The 26,424-nt window shown below is 31.2% G+C and overlaps 7 protein-coding genes, 1 non-coding gene and 2 pseudogenes across 10 annotated transcripts, besides 8 other annotated features; 8 read left to right on the plus strand and 2 right to left on the minus strand.

Moving 5' to 3' along the window:
• Positions 1 to 193: 193 nt before the first annotated feature.
• TVAGG3_0005480 (RNA polymerase II transcription regulator recruiting protein) lies at positions 194 to 697 on the plus strand (the record flags this gene model as incomplete). Its single annotated transcript, XM_001318674.1, has 1 exon — positions 194 to 697. The coding sequence occupies one exon, from the start codon at positions 194 to 196 to the stop codon at positions 695 to 697; it is 504 nt and encodes a 167-aa protein (XP_001318709.1).
• Positions 698 to 848: 151 nt separating this feature from the next.
• On the plus strand, positions 849 to 920 carry TVAGG3_0005490. The gene has a single exon. It is a non-coding gene; the product is annotated as a tRNA-Val (tRNA).
• A 1,833-nt stretch (positions 921 to 2,753) lies between these two features.
• Positions 2,754 to 3,585, plus strand: TVAGG3_0005500 (uncharacterized protein; the record flags this gene model as incomplete). Its single annotated transcript, XM_001318673.1, has 1 exon — positions 2,765 to 3,412. One exon carries the CDS (start codon positions 2,765 to 2,767, stop codon positions 3,410 to 3,412), a length of 648 nt encoding a protein of 215 aa, XP_001318708.1.
• Positions 3,586 to 4,156: 571 nt separating this feature from the next.
• Positions 4,157 to 5,910, plus strand: TVAGG3_0005510 (protein kinase C protein; the record flags this gene model as incomplete). The annotated part of the gene is made up of 1 exon (XM_001318672.1): positions 4,322 to 5,731. The coding sequence occupies one exon, from the start codon at positions 4,322 to 4,324 to the stop codon at positions 5,729 to 5,731; it is 1,410 nt and encodes a 469-aa protein (XP_001318707.1).
• A 147-nt stretch (positions 5,911 to 6,057) lies between these two features.
• Positions 6,058 to 7,412, plus strand: TVAGG3_0005520 (uncharacterized protein; the record flags this gene model as incomplete). The annotated part of the gene is made up of 1 exon (XM_001318671.1): positions 6,058 to 7,317. The coding sequence occupies one exon, from the start codon at positions 6,058 to 6,060 to the stop codon at positions 7,315 to 7,317; it is 1,260 nt and encodes a 419-aa protein (XP_001318706.1).
• A 186-nt stretch (positions 7,413 to 7,598) lies between these two features.
• Positions 7,599 to 8,547, plus strand: TVAGG3_0005530 (uncharacterized protein; the record flags this gene model as incomplete). Its single annotated transcript, XM_001318670.1, has 1 exon — positions 7,654 to 8,538. The coding sequence occupies one exon, from the start codon at positions 7,654 to 7,656 to the stop codon at positions 8,536 to 8,538; it is 885 nt and encodes a 294-aa protein (XP_001318705.1).
• A 347-nt stretch (positions 8,548 to 8,894) lies between these two features.
• Positions 8,895 to 9,281, minus strand: TVAGG3_0005540 (NTF2-like family; the record flags this gene model as incomplete). Its single annotated transcript, XM_001318669.1, has 1 exon — positions 8,895 to 9,281. The coding sequence occupies one exon, from the start codon at positions 9,279 to 9,281 to the stop codon at positions 8,895 to 8,897; it is 387 nt and encodes a 128-aa protein (XP_001318704.1).
• A 608-nt stretch (positions 9,282 to 9,889) lies between these two features.
• Positions 9,890 to 16,669, minus strand: TVAGG3_0005550 (ataxia telangiectasia mutated (ATM) -related family; the record flags this gene model as incomplete). Its single annotated transcript, XM_001318668.1, has 1 exon — positions 9,897 to 16,652. The coding sequence occupies one exon, from the start codon at positions 16,650 to 16,652 to the stop codon at positions 9,897 to 9,899; it is 6,756 nt and encodes a 2,251-aa protein (XP_001318703.1).
• Positions 16,670 to 17,799: 1,130 nt separating this feature from the next.
• Positions 17,800 to 17,840: a mobile genetic element.
• Positions 17,800 to 17,840: a terminal%2Cinverted (terminal inverted repeat of ISTv3 transposon ID:TVAGG3_0005560).
• Positions 17,841 to 18,492: 652 nt separating this feature from the next.
• Positions 18,493 to 18,533: a mobile genetic element.
• Positions 18,493 to 18,533: a terminal%2Cinverted (terminal inverted repeat of ISTv3 transposon ID:TVAGG3_0005570).
• A 2,118-nt stretch (positions 18,534 to 20,651) lies between these two features.
• Positions 20,652 to 22,690, plus strand: TVAGG3_0005580 (annotated as a pseudogene). The gene has a single exon. A coding segment is annotated over exon 1 (2,039 nt).
• Positions 22,691 to 23,847: 1,157 nt separating this feature from the next.
• Positions 23,848 to 23,875: a terminal%2Cinverted (terminal inverted repeat of Mariner transposon ID:TVAGG3_0005590).
• Positions 23,848 to 25,149: a mobile genetic element.
• TVAGG3_0005600 lies at positions 23,944 to 25,069 on the plus strand (annotated as a pseudogene). Its single transcript has one exon. A coding segment is annotated over exon 1 (1,126 nt).
• Positions 25,122 to 25,149: a terminal%2Cinverted (terminal inverted repeat of Mariner transposon ID:TVAGG3_0005590).
• Positions 25,150 to 25,532: 383 nt separating this feature from the next.
• Positions 25,533 to 26,424: part of a mobile genetic element that runs on past the window's edge.

Genomic DNA, 26,424 nt, shown 5'->3' on the forward strand with positions numbered 1-26,424 from the left:
CTTAAGTAGCATTAGAAAACGCAATTATCCAAAAATGTTTTTGCAATCACCGGAGATTCATAATAATTTCAATCCCATTCAAAATAATTTTTTATATAAAAAATCTCATACATTTTCCTTTCAAATTGCGTTCAAACCTCTTTTCAAATAGATTTCTGATTTATCAAGTTTTCATTTCATTAATTCACTGGATATGTGTGAGGAGCAAACATCCAAAAAGATCTCACAGTGTTTTGGCAAGCCACATCCAAAAACTCAATTCACACAAGTTGAAGATCAGCAACTTATGAAACTTGTTCAATATTATGGAGATAAGAATTGGGATATCATTGCCCACATTATGGGAAATAGAAATTCAAGACAATGTCATGATAGATATGTAAAATATCTCTCGCCAGGACTAAATAAGAATCCTTGGACACCAGAAGAAGATGTGCTATTAATTAAAAAATATCAAGAAATCGGAGCAAAATGGGTTATGATGTCAAAATATTTCAACAACAGAACAGATTATTCACTCAAGAACAGGTGGAAACTTCTTAGAAGGCACAATTGTAACGTAATAATTTTCCCAATTTCTGAACCAGAAGGTGAAAAGGAGAATGAAAATGAAAGCTCCGTTGAAAATGTAAACCAAGTTGATGAAGTAAATCAATTGATGCCAGATTTTGAGTTTGCATTTGATTTTGATTTCTGATAATATGTTCATTTGTACCAACCATGTATGCATAAAGATTACTTATTGGAAAATTATTTCAACTAGCTTATTTTCAACGTAAGAATTAGATTTGTTGAATCAAAGATGTTAAAAATTAATCTTAGGTAAAATAATAATTCAAATGGGGTAAGTCCCAGTAGTATATTGGTTAGAATAGATCCTTGACACGGATCAGAGGCCAGTTCGATTCTGGCCTGGGACATTTTTTTAAATTTTTTAATTTTTAAGAGTAGGCTTTAATCATTGGAACCAATAAACTGAAATTAAGGATGTCAATTCGGAAAATTGTTTTCATTTTAGGAGAATATAATTTTCCTTTTCGAAAATTTAAAAAGTGAGACGCGCAGGATTCGAACTTTTTTAAAAGTTGATTTAAATATATTCTAGTGTGGATTCTAAGGATAATATCATATTTAAAATAAGAATATACTAGTTTAGGTGGTATAATTTTTTTCGATAAATTTGAGAGCATGTACGTTTAGGGCATCAAAAGTGTCAATTCGCTCAGCGAAAGCTGAGCTAGCTTCGTTCTCGAAAGAATAGGGAAGGAGTGAAAGAGAGTGATACAGATGTTGACACATTCATATCATTTCAACAAATTTTGATCAAATTGAAATGCAATGAAATTCAATTCACTTCATATCCTTCAGTCAGTACATTGATATCCTTCTGCATCACAATGATAACTCGTGCATCAATAGTTCTACAACTAACTCAGAAAAAACAAGATTTTTCCTTCCAGCTTACAGCTTTTAAAAAGTTTCGATGATAAAAATCACTCTACTCTTGTTTATCGATATGTTGTGATAGTAGGTAAAAGTATTCTTATCGATATTAATAAAAATATTTTTACGAAAATCTGAACCAATTACAGAGTTATTCATAAAGTTTATGATAACTGTAATTACTTCATCTTTGTTTTATATTTGAATAAACAATTTAATTTAATTTGCATAATTTTTTTTAGTTGAAAGACAGGAAACTTAGTTGAGTTTGTATTATTTTTATTGTTCAATTCATTGTATATGTGAGTGATCCAGATATTTAAGATATTTAGAAAAAATTTATTAATTTGATTAACAAATTTTAATCAAAATAGCAAAAATCTATTTGATAGCTGTAAGCAAATAATAATTTCTATTTCAACCAAAATCACTTATTTTCATCTAAACGTATAAAATTGTCAATTTTATGAGAATAAATTTAAAATCTCATGAAATATAAAGGAGAGTAATATTTTTCAATTTTCTTTTTTTCTTTCTCTCAAATATTTTCTATTGGGAATTTTCTTGTTATCAAAAAATAATTTTAATATTTGTTTATTTCATTACATACAATAAAATTTTAAAAACTCTATTTCTTCACAAGAAAATTTTTTTCCTTCATATGAAGAAACATTTTGTTCTCCATTTGATGCTGAGTCTAAATCTCGATTTTTGAATTTTCTTCTTTCCAAATTTTTTTTTCCAAATTAGAAGTTTAATTCAAATTTTCAATAGTTTATATATTTTCTCAAACCGTCTTAGATTTTCTCACTTTTTAGGGATTTTCTCTCAAAATATACAAAAATAGTAATATCAATACATGTGTCTAATATACTTTAAAACCATCGTGATAAAATTCAAAAACGAAGAGATCTTCTCTCCAAAATTTTTTCAAAATCAAAAAAATGAGATAAAAAAATATGTTTGGAAAATTCATTTTTAGCATTTTAGGAATTTTCTCACTTTTCTTCCAAATTGACATCCTTACTGAAATGAAAAGGATTTTATCGCAATATTTTAGTTGCCAAAAGATAAGGTAAATTTCCTAAAATTTCTGTCATGGTCGTAAATTTTCGAACCAACAGCGTTTCCAATCACTACACCATGTTCAATGATTAGCCATACTAAAACAACTTGATTTGAAAGCAAAATAAAATTCTTGTTGCCAAAAGTGACAAGGATCGACTGAGACATCTCTTTAGTGCCTAAAACAATAAATCAATATGATTTAAAATCACGATGCAGTTCTCAAAATTTGAGAGGTGTATTATTTTTATTCGGGATGGATAACGAGGAATGGAATCATAAGGTCAGAGACAAAATGGGCAAGTATGTTAAATCGCTAGCATACTTGACATTAATTTTCATCATTGTTTTTTTAATTTCAGGTGTTTGGCACGCAATTTTAACAAAGCAACTCAATAGCGACTTCTTTTTACTTGTTGGCGGAAAAAAGCCTCGCGATATTTGCATATCAATTTGTGCTCTTTCATTCGGAAGCATTGTCTTAATGATTGTACTTGTTTGTTCATTATATTTATCAGGCACAAAATTCATTATGCACGCCTTGTTTTGTGCATTAACAGTTATTTCTATTCTATCGACCATTGGATTAACTCTTACAAACCTTGTTTTAACCGCTGATAAAGCTCAAGATCGCTTCAAGAAGCAAATTACAGATTACGTTGATAACAATTCTACAAATGAGGTTGTTTCGACATGGATGAAGAAGTATCAATGCACTAGTTCAACTTCATGTGAAAAAGCAATTAAGCAATACGTTTCATTCATTTGTAATGGTGAATTAGTTGCTTGCTGTGTAATGCTCTTCATCACAATATCATGCATTATTGGAGTCTCAATTGCTGTTGGAAAAATGGGAATGCTCAAGCGACCAGATGATGAACCAGATAAATCCAACTTAGCTTAATAACCATGGACAAGTTTTATTATTGCAAATTTAGCCAATTATTATTTTTTTCATAAAGATGTAGATTTTATTTTAACATCTATTCATTTCCCCATCATTTTCAGCTCTGAAATATTATTTATGTTTACTTATAAACCAACTCATTCAATGATGGCAAGATAACTAAATCAGCTATCATGAATGGAATATATATTTAACAATAGTATCAAATCAACATTTATCGAGCCGATATATAGAAACAACTTCGAATTTCATATCCATCACATATGCTGTTCAGAGAGTTGAGCTTTAATATCATAAAGATTTGAAAATGTTTCATATATTTTATTTATGAGCAGACTATGCTTAATACCATTAATAATAAGGTCTATGACACAGCTAAGATCCTCTAAATATTAACAGATTTTCCCCAAAATTTTGAAATATAGGATTCTAAGCATTCAAACAATATAATCAATCCCATCATATATATAAGAAATTGACACTAGTTATATACTAGATACTGCAGACAGTGTTTATCAATATTTCTTGGTTTCATTTTAATACATTAACGTTTCAATTTGAATAATAATCAATTTTACTATGGCATATATTATACTTGCCGAATCTCGCAAAATGAAGTATCTATCTCAGCCACTAAGCATCGAAACTCTTCTGCCGAAAATAAAAAACTGTCCTATCCAATTAATTCATTGAAAAGCAATTACCCCATACAACGACAATAGATTTAAAGATGAGTGGATAATAAAACAGAAGTTCATCGACATAAAAAATTGAGAGGTTGGGTTTGAGTCTCAATATTAACGATAGTTAGATAAATGATAGTTACTGCTTTTTTCGAAAAATAATTTAATTCCAACACTTTTTGCTTTGAAATTCAACTTTTTTTTATCATAAAAAAACAGATTAATGAAAAGTTGTCACCCCGGCTGCGACGATTTTCTCTCGTACGCCGGGTGGCTTAAAAAGAAAAGCAGATTGCATGGTTTCTGGCATCAGAGGTTTGTGTCTCTTGAAGGAGATCAATTAACGATTTATAAAGATGATACACGCCAAGTTGTTGAAGAACGGCTAAAACTATATCCAGACACAAAAGCAGAAATTACACAAACCAAGAAATTCTCGATATTCAATATTGGAGAAACCAAAGCAAATATGTTATTTTTAGCAGATTCTATTGAAGATGCTACTAGATGGGTAACAGCAATACATGCAGTAAGCCTTCCATCCCCGAAGCTTTCCATGGATGATTTTAATATTATCTCTCTTATTGGGAAAGGATTTTATGGAAAAGTTAGACTCTGCCAAAAGAAGGATACAGGCGATCTCTATGCAATCAAATCAGTTCACAAATCAATTCTTATTAAAACAGGAAGAACTTGCGCTGTTATTGCTGAAAGAAATTTGATGATGAAAGCAAAATTCCCATTTTTAGTAAGTTTGCACTTTACATTCCAGACAAGATCGAAGTTTTACTTTGGACTAGAGTATGTTCCCGGCGGAGATTTGAAATTCCACAAGTCACAAGTTGGGAAAATCCCAATTTTCGACGCAAAACTTTACGCAGCACAAATAGGACTAGCAATTACTTATCTCCACGGCATAGGAATCGTTTATCGAGACTTAAAACCAGAAAATGTTCTACTTGACGGCCAAGGTTACATTAAACTTGTTGACTTTGGCCTTTCTAAAGATATCAATCAGGTCAAGACTACTAGAACTTTCTGCGGAACTCCAGAATACATTTCTCCAGAGTTAATTTTGAAGAAAAACTACGGATATGCAGTTGATGAGTGGGCGCTTGGCGTTCTCATGTACGAAATTATATTTGGAGACCCACCTTTCGTTGATGAAAACGAAAATAAATTATATGATAAAATTGTTTTAGAAGAACCAAAGTATCCAGCAGACGCAGATCCCAATTTAGTTGACATTATAAAGAAATTACTGGTCAAAGATCCAGCAAAACGACCAAAATTTATAGATTTAAAGTCACATCCGTTTTTCGCGGACATTGACTTCAAAAAAGTATACAACAAAGAATACAAACCATCCTATGTACCGAAGCTAACAACAAGGCTCTCTTTAGAGAATTTTGATCCTTATATTACCAATGAAAACCCGAATGATTCATACGTTTCTCCTGCAATAGGAGAGATAGGGAATATTTCAGGCTTCAATTTCGTTGATAAATCATTTGACATCGATGAAGAAGAGGAAGAGCTACTAACACCTAGCTCTATAGAAGAATTAATTAGCGCTCTGCCAGATATTCCTGCAGAAGAATCACCTCTTAACGAAAACAGCGTTCAAGTTTAATATATATTTCATATTATGTTTTTTTATTGAAATTTTAATAATTATGTAAATATTTGTAAGTAATCCGAACTTTAGTGATCAATTCATGCAGTAATAAGCACATACTTCAATCTTTTTTACAAAATTCAATAACAACATCATTTCAAGATCATATCTTATTAGGTTTCCATTATCTTTAGTTCTATAACTATGAGCATCTCAGTTTCTATGAATGTATATAAAGTTTTTGTCTAAAAAAAGAATTATATTTTACTAAATATATTAATTCAGAGAATGATGATATGATAAGATGAATTGATAGTATGATTAATGTTTAAATTACTAAAATGAAATCAGAAATGTATCATGCAAGCACATCTTATTATAAAGCGAGAAATCGACAACTGTATTGGAAATATGCCAAGCTAAATTTAGTATTTCTATCAGTTTTATTTATCATTATCACTATCATCAGTAAGATAAAATCCAATCCAACTATAGATTCAAATGCATTCTTTTCAAAGCCAAGTTTTTTGCTAGATGCAGTTAATAAATACTTAGGAGGACCAATAAAAATCGAGGATCCATTACTTATCAATAAGCTTCGCGATGAAAAATCATTAAAAAATTGCAAATTATGCTTAAATCCAAAACGACATGATTTAAAAAAGAGTACTAATGCAGATCTAGCACTTACATTCGGTTTTGGCGATCAAATTCATTACTTTTTAACTTGGATGAGGAGCCTTCGAAATACAGGCTGCAATTGCGGCGTTCTCATATTTGTTTCTCCAGGATATTTGAAATTTTTCACTAATGAAACATTGAAAGAGCTCCAAAATTGTGGAGCAAATTTCCTTACTTTGAACAGTTTTGAAGGTGTTGATGAGAGAACATTACGAAATTTAGTTATACTGTCCTTCTTAGATCAATACGGATCTTTCTTTAATCGAATTTTCATCAATGATATTTTTGATACTTTGTTCCAAGGGGATCCATTTGATGAGCATCTGCCGAAAGATAAAGTTACTGTTTCAATTGAACGTGTAACATTTAAACACCATAGCTGGGCTATTGAAAAACAGAATTACACAGATGATAACTTTACTGGGGATTTTTATAGTAATAAACTGCTTTTAAATGGTGGTATTTTTATGGGTCCATCATTCAAAGTTTATGAATTGTATCTAACCATGTTTAATCCAAAAATTTTCTTCAGAGAGAACGTAAATGACCAATCTATACTGAATTATGTATATTATAGAGGTCTATACACTGATATTAATGTTGACTTCGATGCACATTACTATTCCTCAGCTTGCTACTCAATTTTTGAGCAACATCCAAGAAAAGACGGAAAAATGTACGAATTGAATGGCAAATACGCACCAGTAGTTATACATCAGTTTGATAGAATATGTCCATTGATGATATATGATAGAGATGTTTGTCCTGCTTTGAAAACTCTCAACTTAACATATCTTCATAAAAAATGGTTTGGAAATCCAGAAAGACCGCGTTTTACGCATATCAGTCAGAAGTGTGGAGAAAAGGATTCTGATACAAGAATGTTTGGCTACTTTTTTGGCCCAAATCAAGATTTTTAATTTATCTCAGTTCAGCTATCTTTTAGTAGTTGACATAATCATGTATAAAATGTGTTTGTTTGTGATCTAAATCCTAAAAGTATATGTATATAAAGAAAATACAAATTTTACAAAATCACTTCTATTATATTATGATTTTAAAGAGATTTTCACCTTAATATCCATTCAAACATTACATATATAGAAGTGTTCTAATAAAATGCAACAAATATCAATGAATGAAAATGAAACGCTTTAAGAAGCTGAATTTCCATGAAAATATCAATTAACTGGTAACACTAATACTTTTTCTTAAATAATCCTTTATTTAATCATTCATTTCCTACTCAGTGAAGAATGCCGTTGTTGAAGCACATCGGACAAATCGTCCTATGGGCTATGCCAACGGTCGTAACATACTTTATGGTGTGCTATTCGCCAACACTAACTTCGAAGCTGATAGGAACAGCTGTTACGGATTTTTTGACAAATATTTGTTATGGAATTCTATTTTCCTGGAAGTTTATTGATTACGACTCATGGTTTATAGGATTCATACTCGTTTTATTAGTTATTATATACATTATCAAAGCTCATCAAGCAAATTTATTTTTAATTCAGTTAATCGATTCACCCACAAAGAAAGATTTTCGTAAAACCATCCTACAATACGTAGGGAACGCTCCACAAATCACAATATCCGCTCAATACACTCAATCAGCGAATTCATCAGCTCAAAACTCCCGTTTACCATCGCCAATCAATTTTGATTATAGTACATGGCAGGATGTAACACCATATCCGGTGATCTGCAATTCAGATAATTTAAGAGTTACAACAACTCCAAATATTTATTTGACCAATAGCGCTAAATCTGCTCTCGACTCGAAGATTTCGGAGCTACAAGCAAATGCAAAGCCACACACAAGATATAAAGCTTCAATTTCTTGTCCTGATTGCGTCGATTATTTCACATCGGATACATCAGGTCATACAAGTACTCTAATTGTTGTTCTTCGATCGAAATTCATGATAGGACTGTACTACGTGTCATTTTTTATCGGATACAGACTTTGGTACGAATGTCTTTTCTTTTCTGAGACAAAGGACATGAAAGTACAACTTTTCAAGTGCATCGGAACAGATAGTGATAATCTCCGTGCTAGATGCAACGAAATTGACAGATCTGCTCAAAAATGTTTCCAATTGTACTACACAAACTCAAACAGGAATCCATACTAATCATTTTTCTTGGGAATTCCTATTTTTCGTTTTATTTATGTAAATATTTAATCTATTTCTGATTTTCTTCTTTTTATTTGAAAACTATGGTTCTCATATGTTTATGTAACTCACATAACTTAAATTTCAATTATAGGAAAGGTAAAAACAGTTAAAATTAATAAAATTCTATAAAATTTAAACAAGAAATTACAAATGAGAGTAAGATAGTCAATACAAGTTAGGCAATTGATACTGAAATCTGAATCTATATAAGAAATGAGATTATTGGATAATATTTTTCATTTTTTGTCGAATTGTAAGTTAAATATGTTTCAGTATTATTCCATCGCAAGTTTTTATCGATACAATATATTTTAGAAGCAGGAGAAGCATTGAGATTTGATAATTGCTAGTGCGTTTTCATTATGACTTTGAATAAAGAATGAACAATGAAAATCTTGCATTCTTGCACCTGGCATTTGATATGATCCGAAAACAACAAGCATTGTTAAAAGATCTGTTTCAGAAACTGATTGAACGTCAAATCCTGTAATATAGAATGTAACTTGTGCAGGTAACTGTTCGAAAAATGATTGAATTTCTCCATGGCCGTGATAATCTTTTCCATCCCACTGTAAATAAGCGTCATGAGCATAATACATCAATACATCACTTCTATGGCCCATAACTGTTTGGAAATAATCTTTAACAATTTTTTGAGCAATAGAAACGGAATAAGGACTAATATAAAGTTCAGACATTCAAAAATGTCACTTTTTACATAGCATCTCACAAAATAATACGAATTATACCATAATAACTCTTGTTATTAATTACATAATGCATTAGAAATCTATAGCATAAAGAACGCCATGATAGACACATCTTTTGAATTGAGATTTGAATCAAGAAGAGGATTCCGCTGTGAAAACGCGATAAAATAATTTGCTATTTGCTTTATGTATTAATTAAAGAATGATCCGATTATTAGACTGAGATTCATTCGTTCCTATTTGCTCTCTACATTCTCTGAAATATTGCTACTATAGAATAGCAATTGGGAGCTGGAAACAATAAATTGCCACAAGTTATGTCTCTGCTATTATTTCCATATACAATAAAATGTTTGTTTTATAGATTTAATGCCATTAGAAGAAGAAAATTAGAATCACAAAAAATCCCAAAAATGAGCTAAAATTATATGAGAATTGATCGTGAATGATGATTTTTCGACAATGAATTAAGCAGCCATATTACGAGATCATACTATTTGCTCCAATAAAGAAAAACAAGCACATCAAAATCAAAATAGAATTTGCTATTTTTAATTCTAAAACAAATAATAAAAAATAAACAAAAAAATATAAATAAAAAAATCACCATAAAGGTGACCATCCATGGAAAAGATGAGCCAAGTTATACATATCTGTTGCATCTCTTATTAACTGGTCAACTTGTTGAGGTATATCCAATTCGCTCTGTTTCTCATTGTCTCTTCCGCTTATCTTACACATTACTCTGTTCATTGATTCTATGATTGGAATCATGACTTCTTCGTCATCATTACTCTGCAAACTGAAGTTGTCTCCGAAATTGAAGTTTTCCTCATCATTCACTTGCCCTTCCTCGTTCTCTTTGTTGTTTTCCTTTGCAGGAATTACGTCAATATCCAGTGGTTCCTGAAGGAAAATGTCCAGCACAGCCATGATCGAATCTTTGTGTGTTCTCATGAGAGAAAGAACTTCTTTGCATGTTATTCTGAAGTTTCCTTCAATTTTTGTTGGACCGAAAGCATTGACAAACATTCTTGTCAGTCTGAAGGGAATTGTTTCAGGGAATCTGACCTTTATCTTGTTGACTTCGAAGCAATCTCCGAAATCTATGTGTATCATTGATCCTGTTCTTTGATGAATCATTATGTTGGAAGGATGTCTGTCTCCCAATCCGATGATGTATCCAATCATTGACATCATTGCACAGCTCTGGCTGAAGTTCACAAGGTGGAGAACCCAATCAGCAGCTGAAGGACTCTTGTACCACATTATGTTCTTCAAATCATCTTCGTTTTCTTTCGTTTGGTTTTTGACTTCTTTCAAAACTTCGTATCTTTGTATCACTGACAAAGAATCGATGTTGCACTCAACAATCTTCTCTATACAGTGGTTCTCGAGTATTGGATCTGTGTTCTTTATCTTCCTGTACTCGCTGAGCAATGAATAAATAGTATCTGCATCAGTTACAAATTCAATTAAACCGCTTCTTCTTGAAATTGGAGTAATTGAGTATCTGAAGATATTTAGTTCGTGGTTTTTGTATTTCAAGTCGTGTTTGATGTGTTGGTTAATCAAACCAAAGAACTGCATGATTCTTTCATCCAATCTCAAGTCTTCGCATCCTTTAAGCAAATTCAGATGTTTTTGTCCGTTTGTGTCAACAATTATTAATAATCTCGGTCTCTGCTTCGAAGGGAAGAACTTGAGGACAGGCTCGAAGTAAGATATGTTAGATAATTCTCCATTTGCTTTGTATGTGCCGGGGACACATATTTTTGTATCTTTCAAAAGTGACAAATTTGGATAAATGTCATTAATTGTTATGTGGTCGATTCTTTGTATGTATTTCTTGATTGTGTTGTAGACAATGAGCAGTTTCGAGCAGCTCTGGTAGTTCATTGTCTTGCAGACAGTCATTACTTCGTTGTAGATCTTGGACATGAATTCTTTGTCTTCGTTTAAATTTGACGGACTTTGCAATGCTTCTTCCAACAAAAATTTCGCTTTTGAAAAATTCCCTGTCATCATCAATCTCATCGCTTGGCCAATGGCACTAAACAACAATTCTATTTTTGTGCTAGAACACCTCAACAAACCTTCAGAAATTGTAATGGCTTCTCTGACACTTTTTGGATTAATTTTGTAGAACCAATTCAACAACTCCGCAGCGGATTCATTCTTACACTCACTAAGGAAATTAGTTTCTGCTAAGTCTTCTTCATAATTGTTATCTTCTTCTTCAGGTGAAGTGACTTGTAAACTTGAAAAAGTGACATCTTGATCAATTCTTATAGAATTTGGTAAATTTTCTCTTATACAGAGCAACAAAGGGAATAAGAGGGAGTGGTAATGCACTTTGAAGAGTTTTTGGAGCAGTTTGATCACTAGTTGCTGTGATTGTGATGATGTCTTTCCAAGTTTTGCGAAAAGTTGTGGAGAAATTTGTAAAAATTTTGTGTCAAATTTCAACAATTTTTCTCCAATTTTCTGGATTTCTATTTCACTGAAATTTGCAGTGAAAACTAAGTAAATCATCTGTATCATGTCGGAAAACGACTCTTCCCTCTTCTCTATCGATTGGATGAATCCCAAAACAGCGTTTGCGGCACATTTTATCTGAGAATTGTCTTGTTTATACAAACAAGCATTTGCCCAGCTCCATCTGTGGGTGGCTTTGTAGAAATACTCTTTTTGGTTGAAGCAGAAATTGATGTATTGTATTGTTTCTAGCAATTTCTCGCGTTTTATCGGTGGTTTGTCGTTTTGAATGATCCAATCACCAATTGTGTAATAAATACGCGCCAATAGCTTAGGTTTGATCGTGTTATTATTTACAAATGTCTTTTTAAGAATTTGTAAATTTTTTTCTTTCTCAAAAGTGTCACCTTTTTGCCAATTACATTTAATTTGCAAAAACTTGATGTAGGGAGTTATTTTCTGGCCATCATTGAACAGGTTGTCAATCAAACCATCGAATCCCTCGTAATTGTTCGTCTTCAAGTACAATTTCAACAGTTTTATGATGACAGGCATTTGTATCTGAACATTTGTATGTGCTAAGCGAATCGGAAGGATGTTACTGTACAAATACGGGTCTTTAGGACACATCTCAAGCCTTTCTGTCCATAATTTGAGTGTTTGTTCACCAGACCAATTAATAATTTCAGTAACTTCTTGTAACTGCTGCGCTTTGATGATTGATGGATAGAGTTCTGTATTGTTATGCTTAAATACGCTTTTGGCCTTGTTTGCAAGCAAAACAAAGCCTTTTTCGACCTCTTTCATTAATTTTGCTTTATCTGTTTCTCCTTTCTTTATTTTGTAGACAGTTTCCATGATAACAGTCGATACAGAGTTTTTCTTGAGGATATCAATCATTTCTCCCAATTCATCCCATCTTTCCAAATTAAAATACGCCGCTGCAAAGATTGGAGCGCATTCATTCATTTCCAGTGGTGTCATGTTGTTTCTGGATGGTTTTTCGTTGGCTACTTGTCTCCATTTGCTGAGATGTTTGAGAGATCTGAAATAATTTACTGTTTCTGCCTTTAGAGACTTTCTGTGCATGTTGATTTGCATCCATTGGTCGTATAATGCCGCTGGCTTGTTCTTCATCTCGTCTAAAGGTATCATTTTCGTTAATCCTTGAATAGTTTTGTCTAATTTCAAATGTCCGCAAACTCTGACCAAATCTTCGATGTTGTTTGGGAAAATCTTTGAAGCGAAATACAGAGCGTCTTCAAATAAGAAAGATTTCTCCGCAGCTCGTAAAATAACAGTACTATCCATGTACATCATGCTTTCGTTGTTCTGTTCCATGTATTCGAAGAGTTTGACGAGGTTAAATCTGATATCGTTCGGTAAACTATCGCTGTTACAAGCCATTGTCATTGATGCTGAGATAATTATCTTTGTTTCTTTGTCTAAGTGCTTCCAACATGACAAGAAGGCTGCGTTGAACAGTTTCTCGGCGATATGAATCAGATTCGTGCATAAATAATAACAAGAATGAATAAATCTGTTTGGAGAGTTCTTTATAGTGATTGTGACAATCCTTGTCCACCACTCTTTGCGGCTCCATAGTGTTTCTGTCTCGTTATAGCTAAATGCATCTTTTAATTCGGTTTCATTCACTTCCAAAAAGTGACATGGTTCTGAAATTTCAACTTTCTGTTCGAAATTGTCTGCTGATGAATTTGGTGTTAATTTCAAATTGAATGAGCCATTCGATTTTTGAAAGGCATTCAAATTTTGAGAGGAAGAAGATTTTGAATAAGTGGTCGCTGAAATTGGAATAGAAGTATCAATGAACTTATAGTCAGATAGGGCGAATGAAGAGTCAGCATCATGTATTATTTGATATCTCGTCAAAGGAATCTTGTTTTCTATGAATGTTTCCTTGACATATGAATCATGAAAAACAAAATAGTCCTTTCCGAAGATAACCATGATTGAATAGATGACTTGTTGAGCTGCTTCAATGATTACATTACTTCTTTCTACATTTGCATCAGTATTTTGCTTACTTGTGATAATTGCATTTAATGCACAGCGAATTGTAGCTGAAACGAACGACGAACAATCGCAACTCTGTATGTAAACTCTCAATGCTATCAAAGTATACAGTTTTACAACAGACTTCGTGTCATTTGAATTTGCAGTTGAAATTAAATCGGGAAATATCAAAAACAAGTAGTCATGAGACAGAGATCTGATAGATATCAAAGCGATCAACGCGTTCTTTGATATTTCAGCGTTTTCTGAAGCGTATTTGTACAAAGAATCCAATAAGAAATTAATTAAGCCACTTAAATACATAATAAATATGTCAGAGTAGTTTTTGACTAATATAGGTAATAAATTGAATATTGCGGCCAAATTTTGTTCGTTTGCCGGATCTGACATAATTTTCATGACCAAATCGAGTATTTCGTTGCCAATGAGTGCTACCCATGACGGCGGACAATCGCTGCATATCCTGCCGATGTATCCCAAGTAGATCTGGAGATTTGACGGTGAATCGAATTTTGACAAAAAATTTTCAATGAAATCTTTGAAAAATTCGAATCCGAACGTCATTGATTTGTCTGCGAATATATCCACTAGTGCCTTTACAGTTTCCAGGTGATATATCAACAGGCTGTTCTCTGTTAATATGTTCAGAAGTATTCTACAAGTTAATGAAATCAAGTTTTCATCGCAATAATGGTTTGAAACCGTTTCTTCAATAGGCTGTGTTGTTTGGTCGGTCTGATCTTTGATCGCACCTATGAATCCGATCAGTTTCAATACTGCGATGTTTAATTTTCTTGAATTCCACATTGAAGCTATATTTATCAATGTTGGGAAGACTCTCTTGATATCTAGCTTCAATGTATCACATCCGTGGGTCAAATACGAGTACATCGTGTGGATAATTGCTAATTTCAGGTTTTTTGGAAAATGTTGCTGCAACATGTACAAAAAGAAGTTGTGGAACTGGCCAATTTGGTTGGATAACAGATTCATGTTCGATTCGGCGATGATTCCGATGACTTTGATCAATGTCGTGTTCAAATTCAAAATCGCTTTAGATTCGAAGTAAGAAAGCTCTCTAAACGACTGGAAACTGATCTGGTGCAGCGATATATCACAAAATGTTGACGCATAAACCGAAAACGAGTCGATAATCGCTGAAATTACTTCTGGAAGAGGAACTGCGCTTTCTTCCTTAACTAGAAGAGGTCTGTTGGAGTTGAGTATGAACATGGAGTCTAATAGTATCTTCCTTAAGATCGGATAGCAAACAAATGGATTGTATTTCGATATTTTACATAATAATATCGTTGCTTTGTTCCGAACATTAAGATTATCATCGTGTGTCAATGTTGATAGCGAGTTAAGCACTTGGTCATTGGTTAAATACATAAACAAGCTCTCTGGAATCGAAATTAAGACTTTTTCTCTTACAAAAGGTACTGGATCGTTATGGGCCAAAGCTAAAATCAAATTAATCGGTTCCATGATATCGGTATCGTCTTTATCGTACTGGGCCAAGATTGCGTCGGGACAAACTCCTCTTATCAGCGGATTTGAGTTTTTTGTGAGGATAAAGAGCATCTTTCGGATCTGTTGGTTCTCTAACTTCTTGCAATTAGACAAAAATATCAAAAATGGAGCGTTATAGAGCACACCTGGATTTTTTAAAATTAAATTGATTAAATTTGGCCTGAAATCGTCCCAGATCTTTTCTACAATGCTGGGAATTGTGTTGCAATATGTTTCATCAACTTCTGTCTCTAGTAAAAGTGAAATAATTTCATTTTTATATGTAGTAATGAAATCTGGCTTTAAATCGCATAAAGTTTTGAGTAGTATAATGCCTAGCTTTGATACTTCAAGTAATTTGTGTCTAAAAATCGTTTTAATTATCGAAAATCTGCAATTGTTTGCTAATTCTATATCTGGTGCTTGTAATCTATGTATAAGAGCCAATACAGTAAATCTTGTTGGGCAAGAAGCCTCACACCATAAGTTATTTCTGTATATTTCGATTTTCTTTTGAATTGTAACGGGAAGAGTGTAAGTTAATAGTAGTGATATAACGTATAATGCAACACCGCGTAATTCGTTGGTAAATCCTTCGTACATATTGATTAATTGTGCTAATAATCTTTGTAAAAAGTCAGAAGATAAATCATTTGGCAAAACCTCTAAATATACAGCAATTATAAGTAAATCACACATTGAATTCTTCGAAGTCAATTCAAAAATTGTAGAATCTAATAAAATTTTAACGAAATCTATTTCTGCGTCATGTTTTTGTTGAGTCCTAGTCTTGATAAGGTATTGCACGAGTTTTTTCAGTGTCTCATATGATACAAATTGAACTTTTACGTTTTTATTTGTTAATGATAATTTTAATACATTAATTAATTTGGTAAAACAGAACAGAATCGAGCTTGGCGCGTTCTCTACACTGAATTTAATGAAGTATGCAGCTGAAAGAGCTGTTTCTGAATTAGATAAATTCTTCTCAATATTATCTAAGAAAAGAGAAAGGTAATCGCGCTTTAAATGTTTGATAAGTTTCGAAAATACGAACGAAATGAAAATATTATCGTTATCATTTTTCGTTGGATAAATTGAAGAGAGAATATTGAATAATTTCACATGGTGATCCTTCCTGAGCTTTATTAATGTGAAAACGATTGTTGCACAATCAACAGGAAGTACCGGTTTCGTCATTAACAAGTCCATTGCTTTTTCTGTAGCAGTTTCTATTTGGGATATAGTAAAACTGGATAGTTTTTTGTATTCGGCATCTCTTTTCTCTCTTGCTCTTGCTATAAGCTCAGAGTAAGAGACTCGAGCGCTCATAAAAATCCCAAATTTCCTGAAAGTTTTAGATTTTGTCACTTTTTAATAAGCAATTCATGCCAATACAATGATGAATTTATCATCATTTCTATATGTAAACTTGTTTTATATGTGTGAAAATTGAAAATAACGTGTTTTTAAATCGGCATTTTTCAAATTCAACATTGGGACTTCTTTTCATAGTATGTTAAGAACCTACCAGTCCATTGCAGCCTATTTCTTTATGAGTTGAGCATTGTGGTTCCTATAGGAGATTAGTAGTATATGTGGACGGGTTTAGTGACTTTTTTTGTTACATCTATATATAGACGATGCATTAAAATATATTTATTTATAAATCATTAAAAAATTAACATTAATTTTAAAATAATTTATTTTTTTTATCTTTTATAAAAGAAGCTATATATAGATGATGTCAGATATTCCGCGATTAATTAAACATTGTTTAAATCCTGAATGGGTTAAACTTCAATTTAAAAATGAAGATTGTGAATTATTAAATGAATATGAAAGCCAAAATAAGCTAATGAGGTATAAATATAATGATAAAGAATATTTAATTTCATGGAATCAATGGAGTCATAATCAAAGACCTCATAAACGAGAAGAAGAAATTGAAAATAATGAAATGGAAATCATTGATGACATTAAAGAGGATGGAATTCATATAAAAATAAGAAGTCTGTTTGACCTTAAGAATGATTTATATATAAAAATAAAATAAACTTTAAAAATTCATGTCTTACGAAAAATTAAAACTTAGTTATGTTTATTATTTTATTTTTTTATTTTGTATGAAATGAGCGTCAAAACTAACAACGTTAAAAAATTAGGATTCACAAACGAGGAAATAAAGGATATATTAGAGGAGGTGGGTTATGAAGTTAATAAATATTATTAAGAAATTGTCAAAAATTTGCCGAGTTATTAAATGATTTAGATTATGATGGAAAATGAATAAAGATGATGTTATAAATTTCTTATATCCTAAATCTGAAGAAGAAAAACCTAAAGAACCTGATGTTTTCCCTGAATATTATGAAGAACGGATTAAAGATGATGAATACAATGAATTTGAAAGACTGAAAAAAATAAGAGATGAAATAGATGAAAGAATTAAGGAATTAAGAGAAGTTGAAAAATATAATGTTACATATTAAGTTCTGTCAAAATGTAAGCTATTGAATTTTTTGAGAGGGAAATAATCATCGAGGAAGTAAAAAGTGACGCTTTAGGAAATATTATTAGAAATATGATAATAAATATATTTGGAAAAAATATGTTTTTTTCAAAAATTGAAATGCTCATAGAATATTTTGAAATATGTAGGGAATTGAATTCGGTAATATATAATAAACAGGATTTTTAAATTTCAAGGAAAAATAGCTTTTGTGAATACTTTTGAGAACTCTTCTCAAAGATCATGATTCAAATATATTAAGGAGCCAAAATATTAGAGATGAGTTCACAATCAAAATTTTCTCACTTTTCTTCCAAATTGACATCCTTACTCACCACTTTCAAGTTTTTCATACATATATCTTACCCATTCATTTGGAATACGAGGTCTCGAGTTTTCGTTCATTTTTTTTACTTTACAAAACTGTTTATTTTTCAGAATTTTTAAATTTGAAAAAAATACATTCTATATCTGATAAATAATATATTATTTTTCAATCAAAATATTTTGATTATCATCTCAAAAGTGTTCTCAAAACCTAGTTTTTCTTATTTTGGATAATCTTAATATTTATATTATTATAAACTAATTGAACACCATATGTTTTTGTATACTTTTACAAAAAAATTAATAGATTTGTGATACTTCCCCCGACGATAGAATTGAATAGCTTACATTTTGACAGAACTTAATATGGAACAGTCTCAGAATCAACACAAAATTTATTAGATGGTGAAATAGACGAAACACTTTCAGAAGAAGGTACTAAATTTATTCGTAAACATAAGTTACAATTTATTGATAATGAAGAATACCCCTGTATCCTACTTTCACCACCTTTAGATTCCGAAAAATTCAAAAAAGCTCTTAAAAACGTGACATATGCAACTAATACGATTAAGAAAGAAGATCATGATATTTACACAAATTATTATTTAAATAAATGCACGGGTGTTGATAAAGTTTTTGGTTTATTAGATAAAATATCAAAAGAAACCATTGGAACATATAAAATTTTATGTGATTGTGGTTTCATTGTTGAAGATACTAATAATGTTTCATATGAAAGAACAGCACCGAAGGAAGATGAAGTGGAAAGGTCTATACCATTCGTTATTAAGAATATAAAAGATATGAAAACGTATAAGCATTATATTTATTCATTTATTTCAGAAAAAATGGAAGCAACCCATAAAACATCTTCTCATCATTTTATAGCTATTCATACATTCCTTTTCAAAGTTGTGAAATTAAACAAGACAGGAATTAGATTTAATGTATCAGGGTACGCATTCTTGAGTAAATTAAAATGTATTCGTCACGTCGCGGATGATAAAAATTTATGTGTTCTTAATTCATTTTATGGACTTTAAAAAATAAACTTTATTTTTATTTATTTTTTAATTTTTTATTCTTACATAAATGAACAAAAACGGAACAGCTAAAATGAATGATAATCAAATTAGAGCAGAAGGTAGAAGGTTATTTAAACGCTTCTATAACATTCCTGATGGTGTTAATCCTAAAACTCGTAGAAGCTATTTAAATGAAGCAATAGATGCATATGAAGGGTTTGACATTTCATCAGAAAGTGAGAGATTAGCGAGAATGTTAAATGTTAATATTGATTTCTATTATTGTGATCCTCAACCAGAAGACGTGGACATAAATAAGGTAGACTTTCCATTAGTGGAATCAATAATGATAGATCCAGAATTTGAAACAGTAAATATTTTATTAACACAGAGTCCATGTGGAAAACTTCACGCTGACAGAATAACAGACGTTGAAGCACTCACCGCTATAAAGTTTGTCCATTTTGTAAAAGAAGAAGTTTATTCTATCCGTGATGATCCAGAAAGGAAAACCAAAGAAGATTTTAAAGCATTGTGAGAAATGTAAAGAAAATAATGGAAGATTAATTCAAGACGTTCAGTTGCAAAAGACACAGCAACCATATGCACCACATATTACGAAACAGAAGATATATCAGTGGTTATTAGCTCACAATTTGCAGGAATATTATCAACCGACAAGATATTATATTACTTTTGACTTCGAAACATTAGAGACTAAAGAAGAATTACAACTTTCTGAGTGTGCAACTTGAACGCTTACTTAAAACCATTCATGGTATCATCAACGGTTAAATTAAATGATAAAACATACACGAGGAATTTTGCTTAACTTCGAGTGATTCTTTTATTTCTGATTGGATTGAGTTTTTATTTTCAACCGTTCATTAGTTGCTAAATCAAATATTGAACAATATGAAGAATTAATGAAGCCGCAAACGGCGGGACTTTGTCCCATACATTAAATGAAAAACAAAGGAAGCATTTAAAGAACTTCTAGATGAGGAATTCAATAAAGTGAATATCATAGGTTTTAATTCGGGAAAGTTTGATTTAAATTTAATTCTTCGTGATTTAAACACTGCAAATGGAAAATAAAATCAATGCTGGGTTCATCTTCACAATTTAAGCAAGTCATTGTAAAAGAAAACAAACGCTCCATATGAATTGAGATTTATTGACATCAGAAATTATATAGCTGGTGGGACATTAGACCAATTCACTCAAGATTTCGGAAACAATAAATCACGTGTTAAATCCTTTTTCCCTTATCAATTCATCACGTGGGAAAATTACGAAGAAGAATTATATAAAGTGGAACCATTCACTCAAGATTCATTTTATTCAGCATTAACTCAAGAAACTATATCAGATAGTGATTATCAAATATATCTCAATGATGCTAAAAACTTTAAGAATAGATTAGAATATTTTATTCATTATTGCAATAAAGATGTTGAAATTATGAATTGACCCAATTGATTAAAATTATTGAAGAAACATTTGTTTTATAAAATTGACACGCTTCATAATCTTTCTTTTATCATCGAATGCTTCAATGATTCGTTACGCTTTAGCATATAAAGACTTTAATCCTAATGAAAAATATCCCGAGGGAGATAGAATCAAGTTTTGAATTAACGAAAAAGTATTGGAAATATAAAATTGAATCATATAAGAAACAAGATGAAAAAGCAGAAAGAGATACTAAAAATAATGTTTCAATGGATGATTTTCAATACTATCACGATTTAATCCTTTCATCTAAATGCAAAATGTGTGGTAAAGCGTTTACATATGCAAATAAACCAACATTGGATAGAATCGATAATGAAAAACCACATACCAAAGAAAATTGTCAGTTAATGTGTTGTTATTGCAATGTCGTAAAATCAAATAAAAGATGAAGATGTTCAACGTTTAAGAATCAATTTAAAAAATTATGCATTAAAAAATAATTTACCAATGACTTTAGATTCAGTTGAAGCTTATCACATTCTCCGTAATGGAATTACTGGTGGTCTATCAAATGTTCAACATAGAGTAAATCTTAAAGGAATCACGCACATTAATAAACTTTCATATAGTCCAGAAACTAAAACTGTATCAAATGAGGACACCACCAACATTATGACTCATTTCGTTGGTGTTGATTTTAATTCATTATATCCTTCATCATTTTCATCTAATCCTCATGATTTCATTCAATATACTGACCATAAAATGTATATGCCGGGAAGATTGAATGGTGTTATCATTTGTGATACAGCAACAAAGAAAGCAAAAGCACTGGAAATTATTAGAAAGAAAAATACTTTATTCGTGGCTGAAGTAAAGGGTCACATTGATGAAAAATACATTAATGATTACATAAACTTTTTACCAATAATAAGAAACTTAGATATTATCACAGATGAAAAAACAATTGGCAGTTTTATGTATAATTACATGAAATCAAACAATCTACCAGTTGACCAGAAACAGAGGAAATTAACTCAGTTAGCATCAACACACAACCAATATCAACCATTTTCTTCTTATTATCTTTGGTATCTAATAGACAGATTTCATTTTATCATCGATGATATTCAATCAATTTTAACATTTACGAAAAACACTTGTTTTAATGAATTTGCGAACAAATTTATGAACGAAAGACAAAAGGCTGAATTAGAAGGAAATAAAGGAAAAAGTTTATTTTGCAAGATTTCGCTTAATGGATCATATGGTTACGATGCAATGAATACACAAAATTACACAAAGACTAAAATAATGAATGCACAGAAGGCACGCGTTGCATGTATGTCAAATAAGTTGAAAAATATAAGAGAAATAGGTGAAGATACATATCAAGTGATGCTCAAAGATAGATTTTATAGATGTGATACATGTTTACAAGAGGCATTCTTCACTTTAGATAATGCTAAATACTGGTATTTGGTTTTCATTTATGATTTTATGTATAAATGCATGAATGTTAATCGTTTTCATTTCATTGAAGGTGATACTGATTCATCTTATTGGGCTATTGCTGGCGACCCAAATCTTCCTAACACTCAAGCATTTCAAGCGATTGTAACCGATAAACAATTTTATGATAAAAACATTTTCAAATTCGCACCATTTGATTTCTTCTGTTTTGATGAGAAATTTAAACCTAAATTAAAGAATAAAGCTGAAGAAAAAGCACATGAGAAGAAGTTATTGGGTTTAGCAATTGAGAAACAAGGTGATAACATGGTTGCTTTATGCCCTAAGTGTTATACATCATTCAACGGTTCAATTGATGGAAGTGATTTTAAAAAGATTGCACAAAAAATGAAAGGTGTTAGTTTACGACAAAATAAACAATTAACACCTAAAAATTATTTGGATATAATAAATGATAAAGTGATATTTGATGGTCAGAATATTAATTTACAACTTAAAAACGGGTCAATGACTCGCTTAACAATCGGTAAGACTGCATTAACAGGAGCACACACTAAGGCTGTATGTTATGAAAATGGATGTTGTATGCCATTTATTTAATACAATTTAAAAACGTAGGGGTTGAGTCATGAATTTAAAATTTTATTTTTAATAAAATGCCACAGAAGAGACAAAAGGAACCGTTAATGATGCGATTCAATATGTAAATAATGGTTTTGATACTATGATTCAAAGAGGTGGGCACCCTTAAAACATTTATTTTATTTTTATATAAATGGATAATGTAGATTTAGAAATTTTAATTGATGATTTTAGTATTTTATCAAAATTTTCTTGATTATTACGATTTAAAAGCATATCTCCAACAACATAATAACAATATAACGGGTGATGATATGGGTTATTATTATCGGTATTATAAAAATGAAATTTTGAAATATCATGATAAAATAATTTCTAAAATTAAAGACAAAATTAAAAATAATGAATATACAAAGGGAAAAACTAAATCACAACTTAAACAATTGAAAGATTTCAAAAATAAAGTATTAACAGAAGAAGATATTGATGAATTATATAAATTATATAATCCTGAGCCGCAAAAGCCAAAGGAACAAAAGCCAAAGAAGAAAAAGCCGAAAACAACACCAAAAGAGAAAGTAGCAAATGTTCAACAGCTAAAGGTGCAAAACACCCAGGTCCTTCAGACCATAAATGATGCACAAGCTTTAATTTATGATTCATTAGTTAAACCATATTCAGCCCGACTTTTAAATGAAGATCAACTTTTGGAATTCATCCTTCAACATAAACTCGAAGCGGGAAAGTATATCAAACCTTTATATACAGCATATTTAAAACAAATGAATAGAATACATCCAGAATTAATGAAAGGAGGAATGAAATCCAAAACTTCATCATCCAAAATCAAAGCAGATAAAATTAAATCACTTGCAATACCAAAACCTCCAACGGTAGTACCTCCTCCTTCAGTTAATCCTTCATCATTCACTTTATTATATCCATTTCAAACATTAAAGAAGCAAAAAGATTTTAAAAAGGATTTCAAAATATTAAATAAACCAACTGACCCAAAAATTCAACCGTTAAAGGAAAAATTTAGTCGCCCTTCATTTGCACCATATCCATATTCATACGAAATCGATCATTTAGAATATTCAAAAGGAAACGTTACTTATTTATTTGCCATTAACATTAACACCAGATATAGGGTGTCCAAAGGTGCGTTTAGCACAGCGCTCTATATGAGACTATTAAAGGAGATATATGCTGATTATAAATATATAATAAAAAATATGAATATATGTATATGATGAGTATGTTGTATTTTGGCGCCATGCCGGGATATAAAATGAATTTTGAGACAAGAGGCGGTTTTGCGGGAAATTTTGGCGGGATTTTTTTCATTTTTTTAATGAATCATAAAGAAAACATCCTCGCTCTTGCAAAAAAAATGCAAAGACTGTAAAAAAATCTACGAGACATCGGTAAAATGCTTCGGTATGGATGCTCCTAGCTATTCCACTGTAACGTATCATGTTAGGATGTATCACTTCATGAACAAAAAGGCGCCCATCATAAAAATTGACAAAAAATCGCCGGATCAAAGAAAAATCAAAGCAATTCTTCAAGCGCTAGATGAAGACCAAGAGCATCACTCAGAAGGATAGAGGAGATGACAAAGATACCACGTACAACAGTCAGTTATTATCTGCACAATTATTTGAACTACAAACTAGCGTATACACGTTGGGTTCCGCACAACCTTAATTCAGTTCAAAAAAAATCTAGAGTCCAATCTTCGAAAGAGCTCCTCTCTATATTGGGTGCGTATCAATCCAAGAAGTTTCGCTTTTTAGTAACAGGGGACGAGTTTTGGTTTCAATATGCAACAGAAGCCAAAATCATGTGGATCCCGAAGGATGAAAATCCGCAAACATTCCCGAAGAAAAAATTGACACACCAATGATGATGTTGTCGGTTTTTTGGGGCGTGAATGGCATCATCGCAATTGATATTCTTCAAAAACCTAATACGATGAATGCTCAGTATCTAATTGACAATGTTCTTACTCAAATTATCAATTCTGATGAGTTTGAGAAATCCAAACAACAAAAACAAAAGTTTGCAATTCATTTTGATAATTCAAGAGTTCACAAAAGTCATAAGGTAATGAATTACTTGGTGGAAAACAATGTCAAAGTTGTTCCAAACCCAATTTATTCACCTGATATTGCACCCTCTGACTTTTATTTATTCGGCACGCTAAAAAAGAGCTGAAGGACGCGAATTCGCGAGTCCAGATGATCTTGAAAATTTTGTAAGAGAGCAATTTGAGAAATTTTCTCATGATGATTTAAAGCGTGTCTTTCAAGCCTGGATCGATCGCTGCGAACGCGTGATTGAATCCAATGGTGATTATATTTTAAATAAACTTTATATATATGTAACTTGTTTATTTCTATTCGCAGTATTCAGGTTTGTGCTAAACACACCTTTGGACACCCTATATTTATATTGCATTCCGGTGAAAGGGAAAACAGAACAGGAAACAAGAAGAGCTATACAATACTTACTAGATCATGAAAGAGTAGATAATATAAGGGGTGATGGTGATAAAGGATTTCAGGCAGCTATGGCTCATTATTTCCCACAAATTCATTTTTACTTTTCATCCTCTCCATATACGTTTCATAATAAAATAGTTGATGCGGTAATGAGAACTCTTAGAGATGCGTTAGGGGTTAACGGTCAGATATACTGGGATGGAAATCATGACTCCATCATACAGCAGTTAGTATATTATTACAATAATACATGGCATAGAACTATAAACATGAAACCAGTGGAAATGAAAAATGATATTTCAAAAGAATGGGAATATATTAGAAAGCATATGTGGCGTATGTAATGGTCTGAAGGACCTGGGCGCTTTGCGCCTTAAGTTGTTGTGGTTGCTGTTGTTTAATCATTTATTATGATTTAAAAATAAATATTTAATCCGTTATCTCATCAGCTATTTTCTCTATTTGAAATTGCCATAATATTTCATTCATAAATTCTAAATCACAATCAAATAGGTCAGTTATTCTAAATTTAATATTTGATAAATCTTTTGAATGAAGAATAAATGAATTCCCGGATAATTGAAACGGATATGATAAAGAAAATGTGTTTAAGTTGATGGATAAAATGTTTTGTATTGATGGGTAAGAGTTAGGGTCTAATGTTTGATGTGAAAATCTCATTGGGGTATTAACTTTATCACATTTGATTAAAATGAAATTGGAACCAGTGTCAGAATACAAAACATCCCCAACATCTTTTTCAAAATTTAATATCCCCAACAATGAACGAAGATGAGGAGTACAAAATTTAATTTTCAGCGGAAATTTAATAAGGTTATTTATTTCATCAAGTTCAAAAAGTTTATCAGGTTTTGATTTAAAATTTTCTTCATACCATACGATAAATGATTCATTTAAATAACTTAAAATCATGTTAATATCCCATTTCGCTATCACATTATTTATATACATATCATACGTTTTTTCAAGGTCATCTTTAATAAATGATATATAATCTGAAGGGTCTAAAAGAATGGGATTAAATTTACCACTCACAGAAATGAGAGTAACATTATAAATTCCGCTAACTGTTAAATTTAATTCACAGTTATTATTCGAAATAATATTGATAATTGACATTTTTTATTACAATTAAAAATATGGTAAAGCGTTATTTTTTCCAGTGATAAATAAAACTAGAATAAGATTACCTCAAG

Source organism: Trichomonas vaginalis, chromosome IV (assembly GCF_026262505.1).
Source record: "Trichomonas vaginalis G3 chromosome IV, whole genome shotgun sequence".
Taxonomy (NCBI): Eukaryota; Parabasalia; order Trichomonadida; family Trichomonadidae; genus Trichomonas; species Trichomonas vaginalis.